Raw genomic sequence first — 22,800 nt, 5'->3', positions numbered from 1 at the left:
TTTGGGGATTTAGAGGACTGGTCTATAAAAATAGCGTTTTATATCACTGTTTTTTATTGAAACTCAGCCTGAAATGTTTATTTCACTTAGAGCTGGAGTCATTCATTTTGCAATGATTACTGCACTCAGAATTAATTCAATTGTGAGTGCGCTAGAGGATTGATGGTTTAATGAGAACCCAAGATGCCAAATTGGGGTCTTGAGTCGAGTAAGATCGTACAAGCAAGTGGGTTATTGGGAAGGAGTCATCGTTAAGATGGGATGGATATGTAAAATTGAGGATTGGGATTGGGACGGCCCCAATTCCCATCTCTCCAAACTCTCAGGGAAGGAGAAGAGGTTTAGGACTCTCGTTTAGGGCTTGATGGAAGTTTAACCTGGAAGTGAAGTTCTTCCGCCCTGCAACCCGAGGCTTGTTTATTGTTTCATTTCTTCCTCCCACATCATCGTCATGTCATGTTTCACTTCCCTTGCGATAGCTTGAGGAGTTTCCCATTTGAACTCCATGTCTAGTGGTGCCTGTCCTTAATGGAAGGATGTGCCCAGCTGCTTTCTGGTTTCACAGAGCTCATTTAGCCTCTCACCAAATCCTGTCAGTTCAACCTTCACCACATCGCTAAAATCTGCCCTTTCCGCTCCATCCAAACCGCTAGCCAGTTAATCCAACACTTATCCTATCCGCCTTGATTACTGCATCAGCCTCCTCCCTGACCTTCCCCGCCTCCTGTCTCTCCCCACTCCAGTCCACACTTCACTCGGATTCCGGGGTCATTTTTCTGCAAAACCGTTCGGTCTGTTTCCCCACTCCTCAAAAACCTCAAGTCGTTGACCGTCCACATCCGCATCAAACGGAAACTCCTCACCGTAGACTTCAAAGCACTCGATCACCCTGCCCCCTCCTACCTCACCTCGTTACTCTCCTGCGACAACCCAGCCCACGCACTTCGCTCCTCTAATGCCAACCTTCTCAGTCTATCTCAAGCTCATCTATCGCTCTGCCGACCCCTCGACCACGACCTGCCTCTGGCCTGGAACACCCTCCCTCTTCATAACCGACACGCAGTCACTCTCCCTACCTTTTAAACCTTTGGCCTTTGAGAGTCCTTCCCCTTCTAGGCCCTCTTTTCCTCATCTCTCTCGCCTTTCTGCATCGCCCTCGCACTTAGTTTCTCACCCTTTCTTCGCCTTTCCCTCAACCCCACAGCACTCATGTACATATCTGTAATTTATTCACTTATAATACTGTCTGTCTCTCCCTCTAGACTGTAAGTTCACTGTGGGCAGGGTACGTGCTTGCCAGTGTTTAAAAATGTAAAGACGCTGTGTTCTTAAAAATAGCTTCTCGTCGTGTTCCGGAGCATTCGTTACTAAATACGAACGCTATTGAGAAAAGAAGTGTAGGATAGGGCTTTTTCCAGGAATCAAGGCCACAGGGTGGGGTCAGGGAGTGGGATGTTTTTGAAGCTTTTGTTACCAAGGGGAGAAAACAGGAAAATTACATACTTTCCTCCCATGCCATTTATGGAACCCTGATAGCAAAACCTATTTTAAGCTTATTGTAAAAGTTTCAGAAAACTGTATTTGTCTTTTGTTTTCTAAGTGTGTTTTTTCTTCCCTTTAGGAAAGTTACATTGATGGCGACTAATTTGTGTGTTTCTTCTTTTTTCTTTTTTTTTCTTCTTTTTTTCCTTTTGCATGCTGTCCCCTGTGTTGGAACTCTCTGTAGAGAGTAAGTTGGTTCAATATTTGTTGGAAGCTTAACCTTATTGCATGATTGTCAAATTAATCCTTTTTCTCTATTTTTTTTCTCTCCCAAAGAGTTCATGCAGTGTCAGACCTTTGGCAGTTCATAAAATGCTATATCCAATTACGCAAACTATGTGGTTCTGTTTGGAGATGTGCTTTTTAATCTACTAACTAACTCACCTCCTTTGGTTATGTACTTTCCTATATTTGATGGCTGGTACACCTAAAATGTAATAGGAGGAAATCAGTCAATAAAAATGTTTATTGATTGTTTAAAATGTGTTAAGTAATGACATTGTTTCCGACATCAGGTCTAAAATGAGCTTACAGTATTGAGTCGGAGGGGAAGTGGCAAGAAGCAGCAATGCCCAGTGGATAGACCCCGGGCCTGGAAGTCGGAAGGACCTGGGTTCTTGTCCCAGCTCCACCACTTGTCTGCTATGTGACCTTGGGCAAGTCACTTTAATTCTCTGTGCCTGTTACCTCATCTGTAAAATGGGGATTAAAATGGTGAACCCCACGTGGGACAGGGACTGTGTCTGATCTGAGTATTTTGTATCTACCCCAGTGCTTAGAACAGTGCCCGGCACATAGTGAGCACTTAAATACCATTTAGATGCTCAGGGAAAGAGAGAAGGAATGGTGTGAGGGGAAAAGAGCCTCAGTTGCAGTCGACCTTTGTTTGTAGTGCCCCATTATAGAACTCTGGTCGTTAAGATTTTATTTGGAATTTTAAATCAGCAAATTGTAAAATTAAATTTTTTCCCATTGGAAATCTCAGCCAAGTGGTTCTTGAAATAATTGTCAGTCATCTCCTTATGTGTCCATCCTTCTGCACACCACTCAGTGTGTTCCATTTGTTCTCAGTGAGCCACAGTGTTGAATTTGCTTAGCTTAAGCGGGAAAAATTTCAACCTTAAGGTTACATTAACATGTAAAACTCGTACTTTTTAAAATTGAAAACGAGGCAGGGAAAACCAGCAATTAAGTTTAATGCAATTTAATCTTCCGTAATGGGAAAAGAAAAGGCAGACTTTGTTTTTAGTGTGCCCAACGTCCTCACACATTTTGAGAAGCCCTTTGGATATTTAAGACATGTACCCATTTACATAAATGTCTGTAGAAGTTAGTGAGCTAGCCCTTTTAACATGCCAGGAGATGGCGGTTAGAATAATCTGTTGGGATATCTACCCAGCCTTGTAATTTCTCATTTCAAGCATTATTTGCATTGATTCCAGGCCCTAAGAAACCCTTTATGACCCACTGATTGAGTCCCCACCGCATCCCGGCTGATGCGGGGAAGGCTAGAGAATGCAATTTCTGTTAGGAGGGAGGATAGAAAAACTTGGTCTCTGAGCCTTTGGTTTCTCAGCTCCTTGCTCGTCAGTAAAAGCCCCGAAGACATGGTGTTTCTAATTATTTGGGCTTTGTCCTAGAACTTTAAATCGATCACATTGCTGCTTTCCAAAGCAGCTCATGGGAATATATCAGACTTTCCAGTTTTAGTCGTCTCCTCCGATTAGGAACGGATGAAAGGATAATAATTGCAATCTTCAGTTAATCTTGTCTCACTGAAAAAGGTAGAACACATTGAGCTTCGAAAGGAAGCTCCCCTTTGCTTCCTCTAGGGTTACCAGAAAATTGCAAAGCAAAGTAATTATCATTTTAATGTAGTTATTTTATCATGTGACATTCATTAAAGCCGGCTTCAGTGGTAAGGGAGTTCCAGGAGAATGCCAGTTGACTCAGAATGTGTGCCCTAAATTATAAGCAACTTACACTTTTATATTAGTGAACTCATATAACTCATTCGAGCTGAGTTCATTTCTCCCACTAGTGTATCTTGAGGGAAAACCCGGGATACGTTTAAAGACTCGGTGACACTTATAAGAGGGGTATTTTTTACCCTATCTTCTGGGTAGAAAAGTAGGGTGTGATTGATTGGATTTTATCTACGTACCACGCTCCCTACTCCGATCAGTTAGGAGCTGAGAGTACGAACTTTGTGTTCAGGCCCAAAAAGCCCTTGGAGAAACAGAGGTTGCAATTTCTCCCGTGTTACTCGGGAAAACTAATTCTGCACAGTGTCCAAATGGGAAAACTGAAGACCTGGACCACTGAGGAGGTTGAAAAGAAAAAGGATGTGGGCCGATTTTACGGGAACCAAGACTAAATTGAAATCTAACCGTATTGTGTTTCGGCCTGAAAAGTATTTAAAACTCCCCCTGCCCCTGACACCCACTCCTAGATGGAGGTGCACTTTGTATACCCATTAGATGTTTCCCTTTATTTGTTGATCTGCCGCTTAGTTCTCCCAGAGCAAATATCATACCTTTTTGTTGAGTCTTGTCAACATTTTTTTAAAAAAAAGCCTCATTTGTTTACATAATACAATGAGGAGATTGTTTTCCCTTTGTCATCAGATGACCATTTGGACAATCAAAGTGAATCTAAATTAGGGTTTTTTAATTGAAGACGCTGGTTCGGCAATCAGCAAAATAGAATTCTGGATCCGCCTGAAATTTTGGAGAGAAGCAGACCTGCCCCTTGAGAGGCATAAATACAGTACCCTCAGTTCTCCTAAAGAGTTGGTGGATTTGCTCCTGAGGAACCGACAATCAGTCCATCAGTGGTATTTATTGAGCGCTTACTTTTTGCCGAATATTATATGAGCTTGGGAGAGTACAAAACAACAGAGCAGACATTTTTCCTGGATTTTACAAGGACTTGACAGTGTAGAGGGTGACAGACAGACATTAATAGCAATAAGTAATCCTAAAGTAAAACTTAATCTCTGGGGATGATGGAATCTCCCATTAAATGGTGGTTGAGCCTCAGTCCTGTCACTTCCAGATGCTTGGAGAGGCTAAAACATGATTACCGGTCTTGAGCACACCGGTAATTATTTATTGAGTGCTTACTGTGTGCAAAGCACTGTACTGAGCGCTTGGGAGAGTACCGCATACCAACAGACACATCCCCTGCCCACAACGAGCTCACAGTCTAGAGGAGCAAGTCTCAGTCACTAATGTCAGTGGAGCACATTTTGAGGTTGGTTCTCTGTCCACCTTTACCCTGTCGTCTTTGGCCAGTGTTATCACTCTGGTGCTAAACTCTCCATTAAAGGTAATCTCGGGCATCCTCAGATTATTGCTGTAAATCAGATAATCACATGAGCGCATATCTTCTTCACCTCCGTGCCTGTCATTCTGCAACATTACCTCAGACGTGGGTTGTGAGAAGAACATTTCCTAATTCCTTTAAGAGAATTCTGTTAGAAAGAACATATTCAAGCATGCCTTGGGAGAGAATCCAATTTATTGGCTATAGAGTAGGGCCCTGGAATTGGTGCCAACTTGTGGTAAGACCTATATGCAATTTAGCGGAAGCATTTTCCATTTTTATAGATACCTAATTTAGGTCTCTTTATAAAATAGCATATAAAATAACCTTTCCCATCGAAATTCATTGTGGGAAATCTAAAATTGGTGAGACACATCTCCCCTGCAGTGTTTCCTCAGTCGGTGACATTTATTGAGCACTTAGGGTCAGTCAGTCGATCATATTTGAGAGCTTACTGTGTACAGTTCACTGCGCTAAGCGCTTGGTTTAGAGTATAATATGACAATAAACAGATACATTCCCTTCTTCCAGTGAGACTGCAAGCTCGTACTGCAAGCTAAGTACTGAGCACTTGGGAGCATTCAGTGTCAATCAATCAATGATACTTACTGAGCACTTACTATGTGTTTGGGGAGTCCAGAACATCAGAATTAGCCAAAATGTTCCCAGCCCTTGACGAGTTTACAGTCTAGAGACTGTAGTCTACAGTATAATAGGCATTTGCTATCCTTACACTCCAGGAACTAGTGGTGGAAATAGATCTTAAAATAATTTCCTGAAGGTTTCTACAGTTTCACCATAGAAGCTAGATGAAAAATATCTCAGATTTATCGATTGGCCCCAAATCCCCAAGAAATCAAACCACTTTTGCTCCATCCCATAAATTTCGCACGGAGGTAAATTCAAGCGAGTTGGGTCGAAAGCACAGTCGAAAGCTAAGCTCTTGCTTCATTTGAAAAGTTAGGTATGCCAGCCATCTCAGCAAGCATTTCTTTACGCAGTGACACTGCATGGAATAGCTAATTGTCGAACTCCGCAGACGTTGGATAACGTTTCAGATGTACTCTTGTATCACAGAATCCAACGCAAAGCCAGACCGATCGCTTTCCTGCTTGGCTGCCAGTCACTGCCTCAGTCTGCCTCTCTGATTCCTTTATTTCCTTTCTTCTTCCTTTTTTAAGTTAAGCACAGAAGTCAATGTTTCCTCCTCTTCCTCTCCTCTCCTCTCCCTCCCTCCTCCAACCCGACCCCTCTTCCTCCATTTCTCCCATTTCTAGGTGTTCAGTATGTTTTTAGAAACTCTGGTGGACTTTATCCAAGTGCATAAAGAGGATCTACAAGATTGGCTGTTCGTACTGCTGACGCAGCTGCTGAAGAAAATGGGGGCCGATTTGCTTGGATCTGTGCAGGCCAAAGTTCAAAAAGCCCTCGATATTACAAGGTAAACTTTTCGTAGACATGAAGTGCGCATAGTATAGGGGACAGCAGAGTATGCGGGACAAAATGAACGCTGGCTCCCCCCCAAAACTAATTGTGGACAAAAGGTATCCTGTTCATTATTAGCAGAATTTTCTCAAGTCAGTCAGTCCACCATGATTAACACTGACTGTATGTAGAGCACTATACTAAACGTTTGGAGAGTAGAGAATGGCACAGTTGGTAGACGTGTTCCCTACCCACAATCAGTCACTCAATCAGTGATATTTATCGAGCGCTTGCTAGGTGCAGCGCACCCGTACTAAGCGCTTATGCAGTATCACAACGGGCTTGTTCTGGGCAGGGAATGGGACTGTTCATTGCTATATTGTACTCTCCCAAGCATTTAATACAGTGCTGTGACGCAATAACTGCTCAAATATGACTGAATGAATGAATACATGCTTTTGCGTGAGCTCCCTTGTGAGACAGGAACCGTCTGACCCGATTATCTTCGATCTATCCCGGTGCTTAGTCCAGTGGTTGGTAAATAGTATGCACTTTACAAATTTTAATTAGTACTAGCAATAATAATAATACCTAGTCTTTAAACTTTTGTGTCAATATCTTTACTTAAAAAGTGTGCTCATTTTTTTTTCTTCTGAGTCAGCCAAGGGTATATAGGGGCAAAGAGCTTCCTGCTCCCTCTTCTCCCCCCATCTTTTTCAATTAGACAATGAAATCTTGTGCTGGCACCCTCCAGAGCTTTCCATAGCTGTTCAGAGGCAACAAACCTTTCCCTTGGTTAGGAGAATCCCTGAAAGGACGGACTCCAGATAATTCCAGACTCAATCGTTGCTCACTCCCAACTCCACGACTCCTCCTTCCTCTTGCCCCTGCCCCCCGTCCCTGGGGGTCAGAATCCAAAGAGATCAATGAACATCTGTGTGAAATAACAGTTACCAGATTTGGGTTACATGCTAAATGCATATTGTGTGCCGAGCACTATATTAAGCGCCGGGGGAGAGGCAGGTAATCAGGCCAGGCACAGTCCCGGTCCTCCGTGGGGCTCAGTCTAAAGTAGGAGGGCACTCTTCAACCTGGTGATCTTGTATCTACCCTGGAGCTAAGCACTCTGCTTGGCACAGAGTAAGTGCTTAAATTCTGTATTAAGAACAGGGGGGAGAATGGGTATGGAAGCTCTGTTTTATAGTTGAGGAGACCGAGGCACAGAGGAGTTAAGTGACTTGCCCAAGATCACACAGCGGGCAAGCGGCAGAACCGAAATTAGAACCCAGGTCCTCCGACTCCCGGGTTCTTTCCCCTAGGCCATGCTGTTGGGTTCGATTGATTAATATGTTGTAGGGAAGAGTAATCTAGCACCCTAAGAAGGAAGCATATCAGCTAATCATCTGTAAGCATTCCACATTTTTTTCCATATCTACAAATATTTCCTAAGAATTGCACCTTACTTCCCAAGAACTCTAAGAATAATTGTATCCTCTTCCCATTGCCCCCTTAGGAGCACATGAATGCTCACCGAGTCTCAGGGCAAACTTTCTTTCCATGTGAGGATATTAATACCTACTATTCATATCTCACAGCAATACTGATAAAAGGCGACGATGCTGAAGAGCTTTGCAAAAACCAAGTATTATCGGAGAGGGAAATTGACAGCCCGGATTTACTTGGTGTGGCGATGCCTTAAAAATGCTGAAAATAACTTTGAATTAGTGGATGCATATGGGTCAAGTCAATAATGCTAATGATGATCGCGATGGCTTGTCTTAAATGCTTACTTTGTGTCAAGCTCCGTTCTAAATGCTGGGGTAGATACAGGTTAATCGGATCAGGCACAGTCCTTCTCCCACGAGGGGCTCACAGTCTAGGTAGGAAGAACAGGTATTAAATCCCCATTTATAGTTGAGGAAACAAGCACAGGAGTTAAGTGACTCACCCAAGGTATCACAGTAGGCAAGTGGTGGAGCCGGGATTAGAACTTGGATTACGACTCCCAGTCTGATGCTGTTTCCACCAGGCTAGTCTGCTTCCTTCCCCACAGCTGCCCGATTTTCCAATTCCAAGGTAATTATTTTGAATATGAAATGCAATTGTGGAAGTGTACCCTTTAGCGTCCGTTTCGATTGTATAAGAGGAGGATTCTTTTTCCATTTTGAAAACACATCCGTGTATGAAATGCAGGCAAGAGGTCCGTGACTGTACATTAACACGAGTGTTTGATTTTTCTGGGTGTTTTTCAGAGAGTCCTTCCCAAACGACCTTCAGTTCAATATTCTAATGCGATTTACTGTCGATCAGACCCAGACGCCAAGTTTGAAGGTAAAGACTCAAAGCTGCTTCTGCTTAATAAACCGGTGCAGATGAATTGATCTTTTGGACGTGGGGATTTTGAAGCGTTCACTGGTAAAGAGGGTGATATTTGGATTTGCAGTTTAAAAAGATTTTTCAATTAGTGGATTTTGTTTTTTATAAACTTTCAGACAGCCAAGCCAGCACTGCAGGACCAACTTCGCTCTTTTTGGAGCTCCAAGGTTTTTTGTTTGCATTTTTTTTTTATAACCCCCTGTATAAAACTCTGAAATTTCCGATAATTTTTGTGTGCATCAGTATTTGAATACTAACCTCTGCAAGAGACTTAAGCATGCCGATATTTCAATTAAAATGTGAAACGTCAAAGTATTTCTTGAGGGAGGTTGTCTTAGCATCCCCACTGTAACCGAGTGCAAACCATCTGGCTGCTTAACACTAAGCTGGGTATGCCTACTCACTCTTGAGTCTTACTTTCCTATTTTATGTTTGTGATTTCCCGATGCTTTCTGAATTTAATGACTCTGAAAAACGTTTGAGAGTCCAACAACCTTTTGCTCCTAAGATTACTTTTTTTGAACACCTGATTCAAATTTTTTAAAAAGGTTTGATGCTCACTCATTTGTTTCAAACAAAACCATTGGCATTTTAACAATGACAAAGGATGCATTTCTAAACTGAGCCTAACATTTAGGAAGTTTTTTCCTACTGCTCTCCGAGCACACACTTTTCCAAAATCCTGATCTGGAAGGCTAAGCAAATGATATTTTAGGAGGGATTAACCCCCACCCCAACTTCCACAGTAAAAGGAAAGAAAAGCCCTGAATTCTTCAACAAAGAATTCAACTAAGGCCTAAGGGCAGGGTTTTTCTTAATGCATTTTAAAGGCAAATTAGGGAAATAACAAGCATATTTAAACTGGGTATTTTCCTGCTCTGTTCTGCAAAAGAGGCTTCCAAAACTGTCGGTCTGAGGGCAAATATTCTTGAATGTGATCGTGCCAGATATCACATTCATATTTCTTTCGAAAGGTTCTCTGCTTTCTGTACCGTGGGCCCTATGTTACTTTCTGGGAACTGATTTGTTACGTGTTTCCTTGTGGTTTTTCTATCCATTGTGATCTTGAATGTGAAAAAGTATCTTTCTAGAAGGACTTTATTTCATGAGGCCATTGAAGGCTTGGAAAAACGAGAATGCTGAAAATTCTGTACAGTTCGTTTCCTAAAACTGCTCCGCGGGAGGATTTAATTTGTTGATGTTGGGTAATGGCATTCTCCGAAGAATTACCGTGTTGCAAGCGATGGCCTGCTTCCTCATTTTATGAAGCGTGTCCTGCAGGTTTGGAAAAGAGCGTTAACCGCAAAAGAGGATTCTGGTCCCAGAAAAAGGGGCCACTAAAAAACGAGAAGGAAATCCAGACCTGGTAGAGATGAGTCATTGCCTAATTCCCGCACCGTGCTATCTTGGGCAAGGCATGGTGGGTAGAGCACGGGCCTGGGAGTCAGAAGGTCATGGGTTCCATTCCCAGCTCTGCCACTTGTCTGCTGTGTGACCTTGGGCAAGTCACTTCACTTCTCTGGGCCTCAGTCACCCCATCTGTAAAATGGGGATTGAGATCGGGAGTCCCACGTGGGACAGAGACCGTGTCCAACCTGATTTGCTCATGTCCACCCCAGCGCTTAGTACACTACCTGGCATACAGTAAGCGCTTAACAATGCCGTTATCTGTGTATAGGGGCATATACACTGTAAGAAATTTCTCTGGAGATTTCCCTCTTGCTCTATTTCTTTGGTGGTTTGGGTATTGAAAAACGAGAGCTCCCTGCTGGCCACTGGACACGTACATGGGACATTCCTTTTTCAAAATAGCTAGCACAAATGAAGGGAGAAGAATTCCTTGGGAGGGAAAAATAAGTCTTCTGGACAAAGCCATTTTCCCCCTTTTTTCCGGCAATTTAGGATCATGAAGATTTCAAAGGAAGTTCTTCGGCATTTTAGAGAATATACCACTTTATTTAATCTTGTGGTTGGTGAGAAATCACTGTCAAATTGATCCACTGAATTGCTACATTTTGCTGGGGAGGGCAGGGATTTAAATTGGTCCTCAGGCAGATCTTAAGCTTCAGAGAGAATGGTAATAGGAAGTTAGAAATGTCTCAATGGGGCCTGAGTTCTGTAGCTTGAAGGTGGCTTATTTATTAGAGAAGCAGCGTGGCTCAGTGGAAAGAGCATGGGCTTGGGAGTCAGAGGTCATGAGTTCGCATCCCGGCCCCGCCACTTGTCAGCTGTGTGACTGTGGGCAAGTCACTTCACTTCTCTGTGCCTCAGTTCCCTCATCTGTAAAATGGGGATTAAGACTGGGAGCCCCACGTGGGACAACCTGATTCTCTTGTGTCTACCCCAGGGCTTAGAGCAGTGCTCGGCACATAAGCGCTTAACAAACACCAACATTATTATTATTATTTGTTTGGACAAGTTGATTACATTATCATTTGCCTCGAGATCAGATGTTAGGTTCCTCATTAATCAAGAGACGATAGGCTAATCTTAAACTCACCTCACTTTAAGGATGCATTTGTCTAGACCGCCTAGGATGGTATCTTGTTGGTTTTTCTTTTTCCCCCAAAATAGCCATTTGATCGGTGGCATTTATTGAGCACTCACTGTGTGCAGAGCGCTCTACGAAAAGCAGGTCGCAGCATGACCCAGGGGTTAGCGCATGGGCCTGGGAGTCAGAACGGAGTCTTCTGTGTGACCCTGGGGAAATCCCTTCACTTCTCTTTGCCCCGGTTACCTCATCTGTAAAATGGGGATTAAGACCGTGAGCCCCATGTGGGACAAGCGACTGTGTCCAACCTCCTTAGTTTTGTATCTACCCCATAGCTCAGAACAAGTGCTTGACGCACAGTCAGGACTTAACAAATACCATCTTTGGAGTTGGCAGTTCCACTCCATAATAATAATGGTATTTTTGGACATTAGGACTTTGTTCGACGTGAGGCTAAAGTCTGTGGAACAGGGACTCTGTCTAATCTAACTTGTATCTAACCCAGTGCTTAGAACAGTGCTTGGCACATAGTAAGGGTTTAGCGAGCACTGTATTAATAATAATAATGGGCTCTGAAGTCCTTGTTCATCTGGGAAGGGCTTGAACCACTCAGGGCACATTGCTGATGTCAAGAGACAGGTGGGCAGTGGGGTGAATGAAATAGGACCTGGATTCTAATCCCAACTCTGCCACTTGCCTGCCGTGACCTTGGGCAAGTCACTTCACTTCTCTGTGCCTCCGTTTCCTCAGCTGTAAAATGGGAATCGACTATCTGTTGTTCCTTCTACTTAGACTTTGAGCCCATATGGGACAGAGACTGTGTCCCATCTGGTTAATTTGTCTCAACCCTAGCGCTTAGACTAGTGCTAGACACATGGCAAGCACTTAACAAATGCAATAATAATGAATCAGGTGCTAGGTGCAAAAGAAGTGTATGTTTTGTGTAGCAAAAGCGCACAGTGCTTTTGAGAAGCAGCGTGGCTCAGTGGAAAGAACATGGGCTTGGGAGTCAAAGGTCATGGGTTCGAATCCCGGCTCTGCCGCTTGTCAGCTGTGTGACTTGGGGCAAGTCACTTAACTTTTCTGTGCCTCAGTTACCTCATCTGTAAAATGGGGATTAGACTGTGAGCCTCATGTGGGACAACCTGATTACCCTGTATACCCCGGCCCTTAGAACAGTGCTCTGCACATAGTAAGCACTTAACAAATACCAAAAAAAAAAAAAAATTAATCCTTTTAGAGTTCCCTGAAGGCATGTGTGATTTTTCTCTGGTCTCTTCCTCTAACTTCCATGGTGTTGGATGATCTCGATCTTGGGCTGTCCTTGATCCGTCCTTTGTCGTGCTGTCACCCTGAGAGGCAAGGTGACCTGACATCAAACCGACAAAACCCAAACAACTTAGAAACCAAATCATCTAAAGCGTAAAATGCTTGAAACTGAAAGCCCTTAAAATCCAACCCGCCTCAACATGCAGTCATTGAAAAGTTACGGAGGAAAAGGCAGAAGACCGTACTTTAGAAGTGATCTGAACATTTGACTTATTTTTGGAAGATGCGATTTTAGTTGCTTTTTTAACAGTTTGCCATCAAACTGGTTAAAACGGGTACGTGGATGTTTTGTGCCTTCTTGCAGCTCCGATTTTGTAAGCACTGTCCAACGTTAAGAGGGTTTAAAAATACAGAATAGAATCTCTTGTATCGGCTTTCAGTGGTATGAGAAGCAGCATGGCCTAGTGGAAAGAACACGGGACTGACAGTCTGAGGACCTGGATTCTAATCCTGGTTCTCTCAACTACTTGATGTGTGACCTTCATCAAATCAGTCAACTTTTCTGTGCCTCAGTTCTCCTGTTCTCCCTCCTATGTAGACTGCACTGGACAGGGACTCTGTCCAACTTAATTAACTTGTATCTACCCCAGTGCTTAGAGTGTTTACGACATAGCGAGCGCTCAAATACCGTGAATATATGTGTGTACTCACACATGTAAAATCACTCTTGTCACCCACAGGCCTATTGGAAAATTGCCTGGTCCAGAGGATTTTTCCATGCAGTTGAGAGTGGAAGAACTGTCATTTCTCCTGTACAACATGCACTTATAGGATATCAGCTTCCTGGGGGGGAGAAAAGGATCAGATAGTTTTGGGTTTCTCTCTCTCACCCTGTGAATGATGAACACATTTATGAGACTCAGTCAGGGCAGTCACCGACTTAGTCACTTGATACTTTATTAGGAATTGGAAAAATGTTTAAAATTGCAGTTTTGTCAGTGGTTAACATAAGTATGTGAAATCAAAATTTCCAGTACATACTTTCAAGTCTTATGTAAATTGTGGGTTTTTTTAACCTGAGGGCTGTGAGCCCCGTGTAGGACCTTATCATGTTTCTACCCCAGCCCTTAGTACCGTGCTTGACACATAGGAAGCCTTTAAGAGATATCACGGTCATTATTATTTAAGCTCTTACCTTTTGAATACCATGCAGACATGCCACCTTGATTGCCCCATGTGAAATGTTGAAATGAATTTAAGAAATTGCACAGAAAAACCGGACTCATGTATTGCCATGCAGTCGGCCCTATTAATAGGTTATGTTGGTTTAGAGAGGATTCGAGCATCTTTGAAGTATTTTTTCCAGGGTTAAAGCACAAATATTAAGCTGTGGCTTGAAATATAGCGGATTTTTTTTTCCTTTTGTAAACTCGGTGGTTTTTATCCTTACCCTTTCTGCCCATGAAAGGAATAGCATAAACATGTCTCTGTGCTAGTGCTCAAAGGCTGCACTCATATGGGGAAAGTGTGATGAGGGGCTGGGAGTAATTAATTCCGGTCCAGAGGTTCCCTGTACGTAGAGAGGCACACATGGAATCAATCTATCAATAGTAGAGTACTGTACTCAGCACTTTGGAGTCTACAACCGAAATAGGTGTTCCGGAGCCTGGAGAATGCTCAGTACTCTTTATACATCTGGTTGCCGAAGAGGGGTTTATGGACCCTCTCGACTGTAAGCTCATCGTGGGCAGGGAACGTGTCTACCAACTCTGTTGTATTGTACTCTCCTGAGCGCTTAGTACAGTGCTCTGCATACAGTAAGCGCTCAAACACCATCGATAAGTTTAAAAAAAAAATAACAGTCCCTTCAGCCTTCAGGCGGTTTACACTCTGAGGTGAGGAGTCAACTACAGTAAGCAAACCGAAAAGGGCTGAGATCTTTTGTGAGGGAATGACCTAAAGAGAAGGAAATTAATCGGGGACTCCTTCCTAGGGAAAAGGGCATTTCAGAAGGATTTTGAAGATGGATGGAATGGGCTTGTGATGTATTTGAAGGAGTGGGGAGTTCCAGGCAGGAGGAGGAAGAGTCGAGAGCCAGACACTGATGAGAAGGTTGGCATGGGAGGAAAATGTTCTGAGCCTCCAAGACCATTGGCCAGTTCAACTAGGGAACAAGAGATAGGGTTGGAACGAGGTGCTAATCACCCTGGTACTGCATGAAAGGAATTTTCCCGTTTTCACATCAAATGTTCTCTTAAAGTTGCTGAAAATTTCCCATTGTTACTTAATAAGTATACTTCAAACCCATTATCATTTTCTTTTGGCAACAAGAAAATAGTCAAGTAGGAGCACTCTTTCATTTAACATAGCATTAATATGATGTTGCTGATAGAGGTGGGATAAACGATGTGTGATAAAGGTATGGGAGGAAATTCCCCGGAGTCTCCGACTGTGGACATACAAGGCCACAGATTTCTAATTCTTCCAAGTATTTGCTCTTGCTGCCTTTCAGTGTATCCAGTCCACCCATCCTATTAGTGCAGAATGAAATCTCTGCTTCTTTATAAAAAACGGACAGAAATGCACTAATACATCATGGTTCCAATAGTTTGAGGCAGCTGTGTGTAAATATTTAACCCAAATGCAAAGTGTGTAATACAAACTGTCTCCAGCTTGATGATTTGGGTAGGTTTCGGTATCTTGGTGATGCCAGGCAGGAGTTTTGATTGGGCAAATTCATAAGTAATATATAAGAATGTTTACGTTGCTCACATAATGTTGCTAATCTGTTGATAGGGTTGCTAGATTAATGTAACCACATTTTAGCATAGTGAGTCACTCCAGAAAGCGATAAGAGACAAGTCCTGGACTGTCAGTTTCTCCGTTTCTTCCCCCTTGCAGCTTTTTTTTTTTAACAGTGAAAATAATACTAGGTAGTTATGAACAAGATAAGCTTTACTTCTTGAACATTATCGAACCCGTATTTTCCACTTAACCCCGTTTGTCTCCCCTCCTGGTTTTGCTTATCCCCGCAGGTGAAAGTTGCCATCCTCAAGTACATAGAAACTCTAGCCCAGCAGATGGACCCAGGGGATTTTGTAAATTCAAGTGAAACTCGCCTGGCGGTGTCTCGGATCATCACGTGGACAACAGAACCGAAGAGTTCCGATGTCAGGAAGGTAAAGCTGAGCCGGGCCGTATACATTTGACAGCGGGCAGGAAGTGGCTCCTTTTTGTCCTTTTCTTGGAGCACAGTTGCCCGTGGGCCATATTTTCTTAGGGATTGAAATCCCCTCTGTGCAAAGGTTTGGGATAGAGTTTGCAGTTATCCACGCCAGAAAACCAAAAGTCATTTTCCTGTCGTGTTTTGAAATACTGTTTCATTAAGTGTCTACCTTTACGCCGCATGGTAGGAAATACTGAATTGATCCGCTTGTCCTTAAAAGAGTGCTAGTAAAAGCTTCCTTTCAGAGCTCTTTCCATGACTGCTGGTGTTTCCTTTAAAATCTTCACGATTCTCGTTCCCGTAACCTTGAGCTAATTTGCTGTTTCTGCAAAGCTTCAACTAATATTGTTCCTCGAGCCACCCGACTCTGATAAGGTTTCCAGATAATCACAGATTCCTCAAAGAATGAATCCGAAGCTAGAATTGTTAGACCATTTAATTTAGATACACCCCTTTTAACACCCGGTGAAAGGAGCCATTGCCGAAGATAGATTACATTTGGGGAATTATTAGGGAAGGAGCAATGAATTGTTCATGAAATATTATTGTTAATCTTGGAATTTGGTATGTAAAGCCAAAAAAAGTGTTTTTTTACTGTGGGTTTTATCTTACTTTCTGTTTAGTAGTTTCTTGCCTCTCTTCTCTCTCCAAGAATTTTGCTTCTCAGTTGTTCTTGAGGAAAAATACATTTTCATGTAATTATCCATCAGCCGAAAACTTAAAATAGGAACAAACGGCAAGACGGGGAGTTTTCAGGTTAGTCAGGGGAATTTGGAGAGGAGAAGGGATTTCCAGCCAGGAACAGCAATGTGAGCGGAAAGGAGAAGCAGAAGAATACAGTAACTTTGGGCTCTGGTAACAAAACAGAAAGGGCTGTAAGAGGTTTTTTCTGTCAGATAATGAACATTTTCGGGCACTTCAAGCTATGTATGGATGTGCCCTTCGGGGAACCTTATCTTCCATTTCATCCTTGCTCCCTCTTGGTTAAAGATCAAATTTTCTCCCACTCTCCCACTGCCAGCAGAGATGTGCAAGGTCACGTGTCGAGATCTTTTCCAGCCTTGTGTGATTCGTTAGAAAGCTTGGAAGAACAAGCATTAGTTTTAGAAATACACTAAGCTCATATGCCAGTTTGTTCTGCGGATTCTCAGTTGAAAAACAGAATCTGTTGCCTACTGGATAGAGCCCGGGCCCAGGAATCAGAAGGATCAGGGTTCTAGTCCCAACTCCATCACTTGTCTGCTGTGTGACCTGAGGCAAGTCACTTCTCTATGCCTCAGTTACTGCATTTGTAGTTTAAAAAAAAAAAAAAAATGGTGGTTTTTGAGTGCTTATTATATGCAGGGCACTGTACTAAAGTGCTTGGGAAAGACAGAATTAACAGATACGTTCTCTGCCCAGATTACAATCTTAAAAAGAATCCTATCTGAGTCTCAATCAACCAGTGGTACATATTGAGTGCTTACTATATGCCGAGTATTGTACTAAGTGCTTGGGAAACACAATACCCCTGAGTTGGTAGAGGCAATCCCTGCCCACAAGAAGCAGTCTGGCTTAGTGGATAGAGCTTAGGCTTGGGAGTCAGAAGGAGCCTTCTAATCCTGGGCTCCGCCACCTGTCTCCTGTGTGACCTTGGGGAAGTCACCTCACTTCTTTGTCCCACAGCTTCCTCATCTGTAAGATGGGGATTAAGACTGTGAGCTCCATGTGGGATGTGGACTGTGCCCAACCTGATTAGCCTGTATCTATCCCAGCCCTTAATACAGTACCTGGCACATAGTAAGCGCTTAAAAATACCATTTAAAAAAAAGAGAGACAATTAAAGTCTACAATCTTTCTTTCTTGAATGACTTAAATAACCGGAGCTTGTGGATACATCTGCTTATTCTCTTGTAATAGTAATAATAATAGTAATGGTATTTGTTAAGCGCTATATGCCAAGCGTCTTTCCCACATGCTTAGAGCGGTGCTCAGAACATAATAAATACTCAATAAATGCCACTGATTGATTGATCTGAGTATCCAGTGTACTTGAACTATCCAGTACCAACTGTTTTAACAGAGTGTCGTGGGGTTGGGGGGAGAGGGGAAAGGGAAGCGTCAAAAAACTTCACATTGGGCCGAAAAGCCCTCACTAGCAGAAGGGTTGGGGAGGTCAGAGTCTTCTGGTTTAAGCAAAATGGACTTGTGACTGATTCAAACATCTCTTTCTAGGCAGCGCAGTCAGTCCTCATCTCTCTGTTTGAACTCAACACACCGGAGTTTACCATGTTACTAGGAGCTCTACCAAAAACTTTTCAGGATGGTGCTACCAAGCTTCTACACAATCATCTTCGGAACACAGGCAACGGAAGCCAGGTATTTTTCTTGTTAAAGCTTCCCTTTGTGGGTCAGAAAGTCAAGTGGTGAACACTATACCGTACCCCTCTGTTCAGAGGGGCATGAGAGTAATGCCATAAAGTAAAAATTAGGAAATTTGATAACTTCAAGTCCCCGGAACAGACCCATGCAGCTGTCACCTCAAAAGGGAGTTGAGGTGAATTTCAGCCACACTGCATATTTGAAGTTGAGCACCACAGAGACCGTAGTCTCACCAGTCATTTCTGTTGCAAAGAAAAAAAAAATAGATGTGACTTTGAAATGTGCTGGCTCAACAGGACCTCAGGTTCCATAATGCTCTTTAAGCAGACTGATCGTGATTCTAAGACAACTTTCCTAAAACAAGATGCTTCGGGGGATAAGACATAGTCTCGTGGGATCTCAGCTCTGCTGCTTGCCTGTTGTTCTCTAGGCTGTAAGCTCATTACGGGCAGGAAACGTGTCTGCTAATTCTGTTGTCTTGTACTCTTCCAAGTGCTTATCACAGTGCTCTGCACTTAGTAAGTGCTCAGTAAATACCACTGATTGATTTGACCCTGGGCAAGCCACTTAACTTGTGTCTACCTCAATTACCTCATCTGTGAAATGGGGGTTCAGTACCTCTCTTCCAGTTAGACTGTGCCTCATGAGGGAAGGTGTACGTGATCTGATTTTATCTAGCCCAGCGCTTGATATATAGTAAGCATGTATCAAGAACCACAGTTATTATAAAAATATCTTTGCATTGCAAATTATTCCCTGAATTGTCTTATCTGTACTGGTTCATTCTTAATTTCAGGGGGTTTTTGTTGTTGTTTGTTTATTTCCCTGAAAGAATGGTGGTAAAACAGGACAAGGGATGGGTTTTTACCTACTTATACACATATATACTCTCTCTCCCTCTCCCTCTCCCTCCTCTTCCTGTAAGGAAGACGGACACACATGTTAGACTAAGCCCTCTTTTCCTTTTCTTCAACCTCTTCTGCTTTGCCCTGACTCGTTCCCTTTATTCATCCCCCTTCCCAGCCCCACAGCACTCCTGCCCATATCTGCAGTTTATTTATATTAATGCCTGTCTCTCCCTATAGACTATATGCTCATTGAGAGCAGGGAATGTCATACGTTGTTATATCTTACTCTCCCAAGGACTTAGTACAGTGCTCTGCAAACAGTAAAAGCTCAATAAATTCGACTGAATAGAAGACGCACTTCTCTTCCTATTCCTTTTGAGGCCCGGAGGAGCACACATTTCCAGAAGTGACTATCACACTTCCTCTGGCCAGTGTCCTCCTAATGGTCTCACTTTTGGAAGATCCCATTTAAAATACACTACAGTACACTAGATAACCTCTAAGCTTTAGAAAAGGTGAAAGTTTCTGGAAGTGGCAGGGGCCGCAAGCACTCTAGGACAGACTTATTTCCGGAACATTTTGGAGACTGGCCCAGAGCCGCCGGTTAGAGCTGGTTGAGCGTAGCTTGAGGAATGACACATCTGCCTGGCCCCGGTCCCCCTGTGCTAGGACCTTAGAGTGGTTCTGAGGCCAAGCCATCCTCCCCCCGCCACCAACGGCCTTGTAGGGGAAAAGCGCCACACAAGCCGAGACCAACCTGAGATGGTTTGGGCTGGGCTGACAGAACCTCCAAAGCAAAGAGGAGAAGAGTGGCCGGAGCCTGCATTTAAAAAAAGAAAAAGAAAGAAAGTAAATCCAATCAGAGCCCTCATTTTTCATGGCTTTGTGGATATGGGCCAAGGAGAACCTAGGCTGGGATGGAGCAGACCCCTAAACCCTGTTTGGGCAGACCTGTAGTCTGAAGGTGGGGTTTGTCTTCTCCTCATGTAAAGATTGTAATGAAACAACCCCAGTCTGGTGTGGCATCCAACAGGAGAGCTTTAGTAGCCATATGATTTCCCAAGCCCCCAAACATGTGATCCTTTCCCCCGCACAAAAATAAAACCTAAAGCATGTCAAATAGAGGTGCATAGAGGAGCCCTCTATTTCCTCTGTCTGCAATTTATTGTATTGTCTATCTGTCCTGTAGACTGGAAGATCCTTGTGGGCACAAGGATCACATTATCATCATGGTATTATCAAATTTGTTACATGCTTACTACTCTTACTGATAAGGGCTTACTAAGTGTCTGTTGCAAATACTGGAGTAGAGAGGCGCTCTTCAGATCAAACGCACAGTGAACCCCCTGTGTGGGATAGGGCCGAAGTGGGAGGGAGACCAGGGACCGAATTGGGACCTAATCCCCATTTTGCAGAAGAGGAAATTGAGACCGAGAGAAGGTAAGGAACTTGCCCAGGTCACACAGCAGGCGACTGGCAGAGCCAGGATTAGAACCCAGGTCCTCTGACTCCCTGGCCCATGCTCTTGCCACTTGGCCAGCTCGCCCCATCCAACTTGACCAACTCATTTAGAGTTGGCATGTTCCAACTGTATTATATATTGTCAAACCTGATTTGCTTTCATGTCCCCCAGCCCTGGGTACAGTGCCTGGTACAAAGTAAGCACTTAACAAATACCAGAATTATTATTACTTTCCCAAGCTCTGTGCAGAGCAAGCCATCAGATGTCATTGATCGACTGTTCAATTTCCAATCCTCCTGGGTCCAGCCAGCCCCTCTGGCCATTCAGTGGCTGAAGATGACTTGTCCCCATCCCCCAACCTGTATCTTCTCCCTCCCTCCCTCCTCCCCGCCCCAGGCTGAATCTGAAGACCCAAGCACCTGACATTTCCTTTCAAACCCCTCTTCCTCTCGTCATCTAAGATACAGAGTGGACCTCTGCCCTAGCTGTTGGCCTGGCTTTTGGGGGCTAAAGCCCCCTGCTCCATTACAGAGCTTTAGGATCGATCGGTCTTTCCCTGGTGCCCGTTGTGGGCAGGGATTGTCTCTATTTGTTGCTGAATTGTACTTTCCAAGTTCTTAGTACAGTTCTCCGCACACAGTAAGCCTTTAATAAATATGATCGAATGAAATAATTGGTATTTATTGCGTGCTTACTGTGTGCAGAGAACTGTACTAAGAACTTGGGAGAGGACAATGCAACACAGTTGGTAGATATGCTCCCTGCCCACAAGGAGTTTACAGTCAGAGTTTATGCACAATTTAAGGAGAAGCAGCCTCTCTCAGCGGATAGAACACGAGTCTGGGAGTCAAAAGGTCATGGGTTCTAATCAGGGCTCCGCCAGTTGTCTGCTGTGTGACCTTGGGGAAGCCACTTCACTTCTCTGTGACTCAGTCACCTCGTCGGTAAAATGGGGATTGAAACTGTCAGTCCCACGGGGACAGAGACCTTGTCTATCCCGCTTTGCTTGTATCCAACCCCAGTGCTTAGTACAGTGCCTGCAATAGTAAGCGCTTAACAAATACCATAATAATAATTATTATCATTAAGCTTATGTCCAATCTCAATTTTAAGGGAAAGAGAAGGCAGTTGGAAGAAGTTAATCAGAGGCAGATAGAGTGTCCTTCAGGAAGGAAATGGAGGGGAGAGAGTTAGAGGGGCTACTTGGATGCAGATGTTGGTGGCTTATTAGGGTGGTGAGTCTTGGCATGTTTATAGCTACCAGTAATGAGCTAGAGAATATGAGAATGACCTTTATTAGGTGGGAGTGGAAAAGTTCCTGGAGGCAACTCGACGGGGAGAGTAAAGACGTAGGAAAGGTAAAATTCACTTAAAGTTTAGTAAACAGTCGAATCCACATAAAGGGAGTAATCGGTGGTCACAGTCCTTACTTTTACAGATAACTGTAAAATGGTTGTGGCACTTATTCCCTGCAGGGCTCTTCACATCCGGACCACACTCAGATCTGAAGAAGATAGGCTCACGTCCAGTATTTTATAAATATATTTGCTCTCTCGGACAGAGTCGGAGATTATATGTTGCCCACCCCTCTTTTAGAAGGTGTAATTATTTCAGTGTTAAACTGGCTGTTTTGACTGACCTTAATCTTTTTTTAAACGTTTCGCGTTCCTATTTTTCCCTTCAGGGTTCAATGGGGAGTCCTTTAACGAGACCTGCTTCACGGTCACCAGCAAGTTGGTCCAGTCCTCTCACTTCTCCAACCAATACTTCCCAGAACACTTTGTCTCCCAGGTGAGGTGTTGCCCTTAATTGGCAGGGGTCGGGGGTGAGTGTTAGGAAAGTTCCCTCTACCTTTTATCTGAAGACATGCCCCTCTTAGCGGAAAGCAGCTTCGATTCAGTTGGGCGCATTTCGATGAAAATATAGACAGTCTAGCCAAGAGCATTAGGAAAGAGAGAGAAAAAGCAGAGATCCAGCCTCCAAAGCCAGAGAAAAAGTGGGATTCCAGCCTTCTCAGGCAGAGGAATCCTGGCTGTTGCAGGAGCTTCCCACCACTGAATTTTTTTTTTGACTGTTCCCTTCATGGCTCTTCCTGATTTGAATTGAAATTTGGCTTGGCACCCAGCGTTTAGTGGGGCAAACCACCGAGCCAATGGGGTTTGATTCGTACAAGTAAACTGTCTTGACACGGATGTTTTCTAAAATAGAGTAGTAGGGTGCTAAAACACAGCCCCAGGGGCAGTGTTTATTCAACAAGTCCCGTCATTTCATTGGCCTTCATGTTATAGATGTGGGTCCATTCTCCAGGCTCTAGGGCCATGAGGACAGTACAGGCCCCTGTTCCTCAGTGTTACACCGGCATCGAGCATGGTGGATTCTGGATCCTTGAAACAGGCCACTTCTCGGAGCAGATCTGTCAATAGTGGCCCCTCTCAAAATGCTGCTCCCCTCCCCGCCCCTCAACGCCCCCCAA

General features: G+C 43.7%; 1 protein-coding gene across 47 annotated transcripts in view; it reads left to right on the top strand.

Moving 5' to 3' along the window:
* The window catches only part of CLASP2 (cytoplasmic linker associated protein 2), a 175,354-nt gene that overhangs the window by 138,857 nt on the left and 13,697 nt on the right, over positions 1 to 22,800 (top strand). For 17 of the 47 annotated variants that reach the window (XM_029048866.2, XM_039915099.1, XM_039915112.1 and 14 more), the window contains 5 exons: positions 6,147 to 6,310; positions 8,547 to 8,625; positions 15,466 to 15,609; positions 17,871 to 18,014; positions 22,012 to 22,118. In XM_029048866.2, coding sequence (XP_028904699.1) covers positions 6,147 to 6,310; positions 8,547 to 8,625; positions 15,466 to 15,609; positions 17,871 to 18,014; positions 22,012 to 22,118 — 638 coding nt within the window. Of the gene's footprint in view, positions 1 to 1,726; positions 1,730 to 6,146; positions 6,311 to 8,546; positions 8,626 to 8,786; positions 8,838 to 15,465; positions 15,610 to 17,870; positions 18,015 to 22,011; positions 22,119 to 22,800 lie in introns of all 47 variants that reach the window. The other 30 variants (XM_029048859.2, XM_029048857.2, XM_029048858.2 and 27 more) reach the window with 3 other exon arrangements.

The sequence above is a fragment of the Ornithorhynchus anatinus genome, chromosome 21 (genome assembly GCF_004115215.2).
Source record: "Ornithorhynchus anatinus isolate Pmale09 chromosome 21, mOrnAna1.pri.v4, whole genome shotgun sequence".
NCBI classification, from domain to species: Eukaryota; Metazoa; Chordata; class Mammalia; order Monotremata; family Ornithorhynchidae; genus Ornithorhynchus; species Ornithorhynchus anatinus.
Note: the sequence above shows the minus strand (reverse complement) of the source record. Positions and strands in the feature narration are given on the sequence as shown.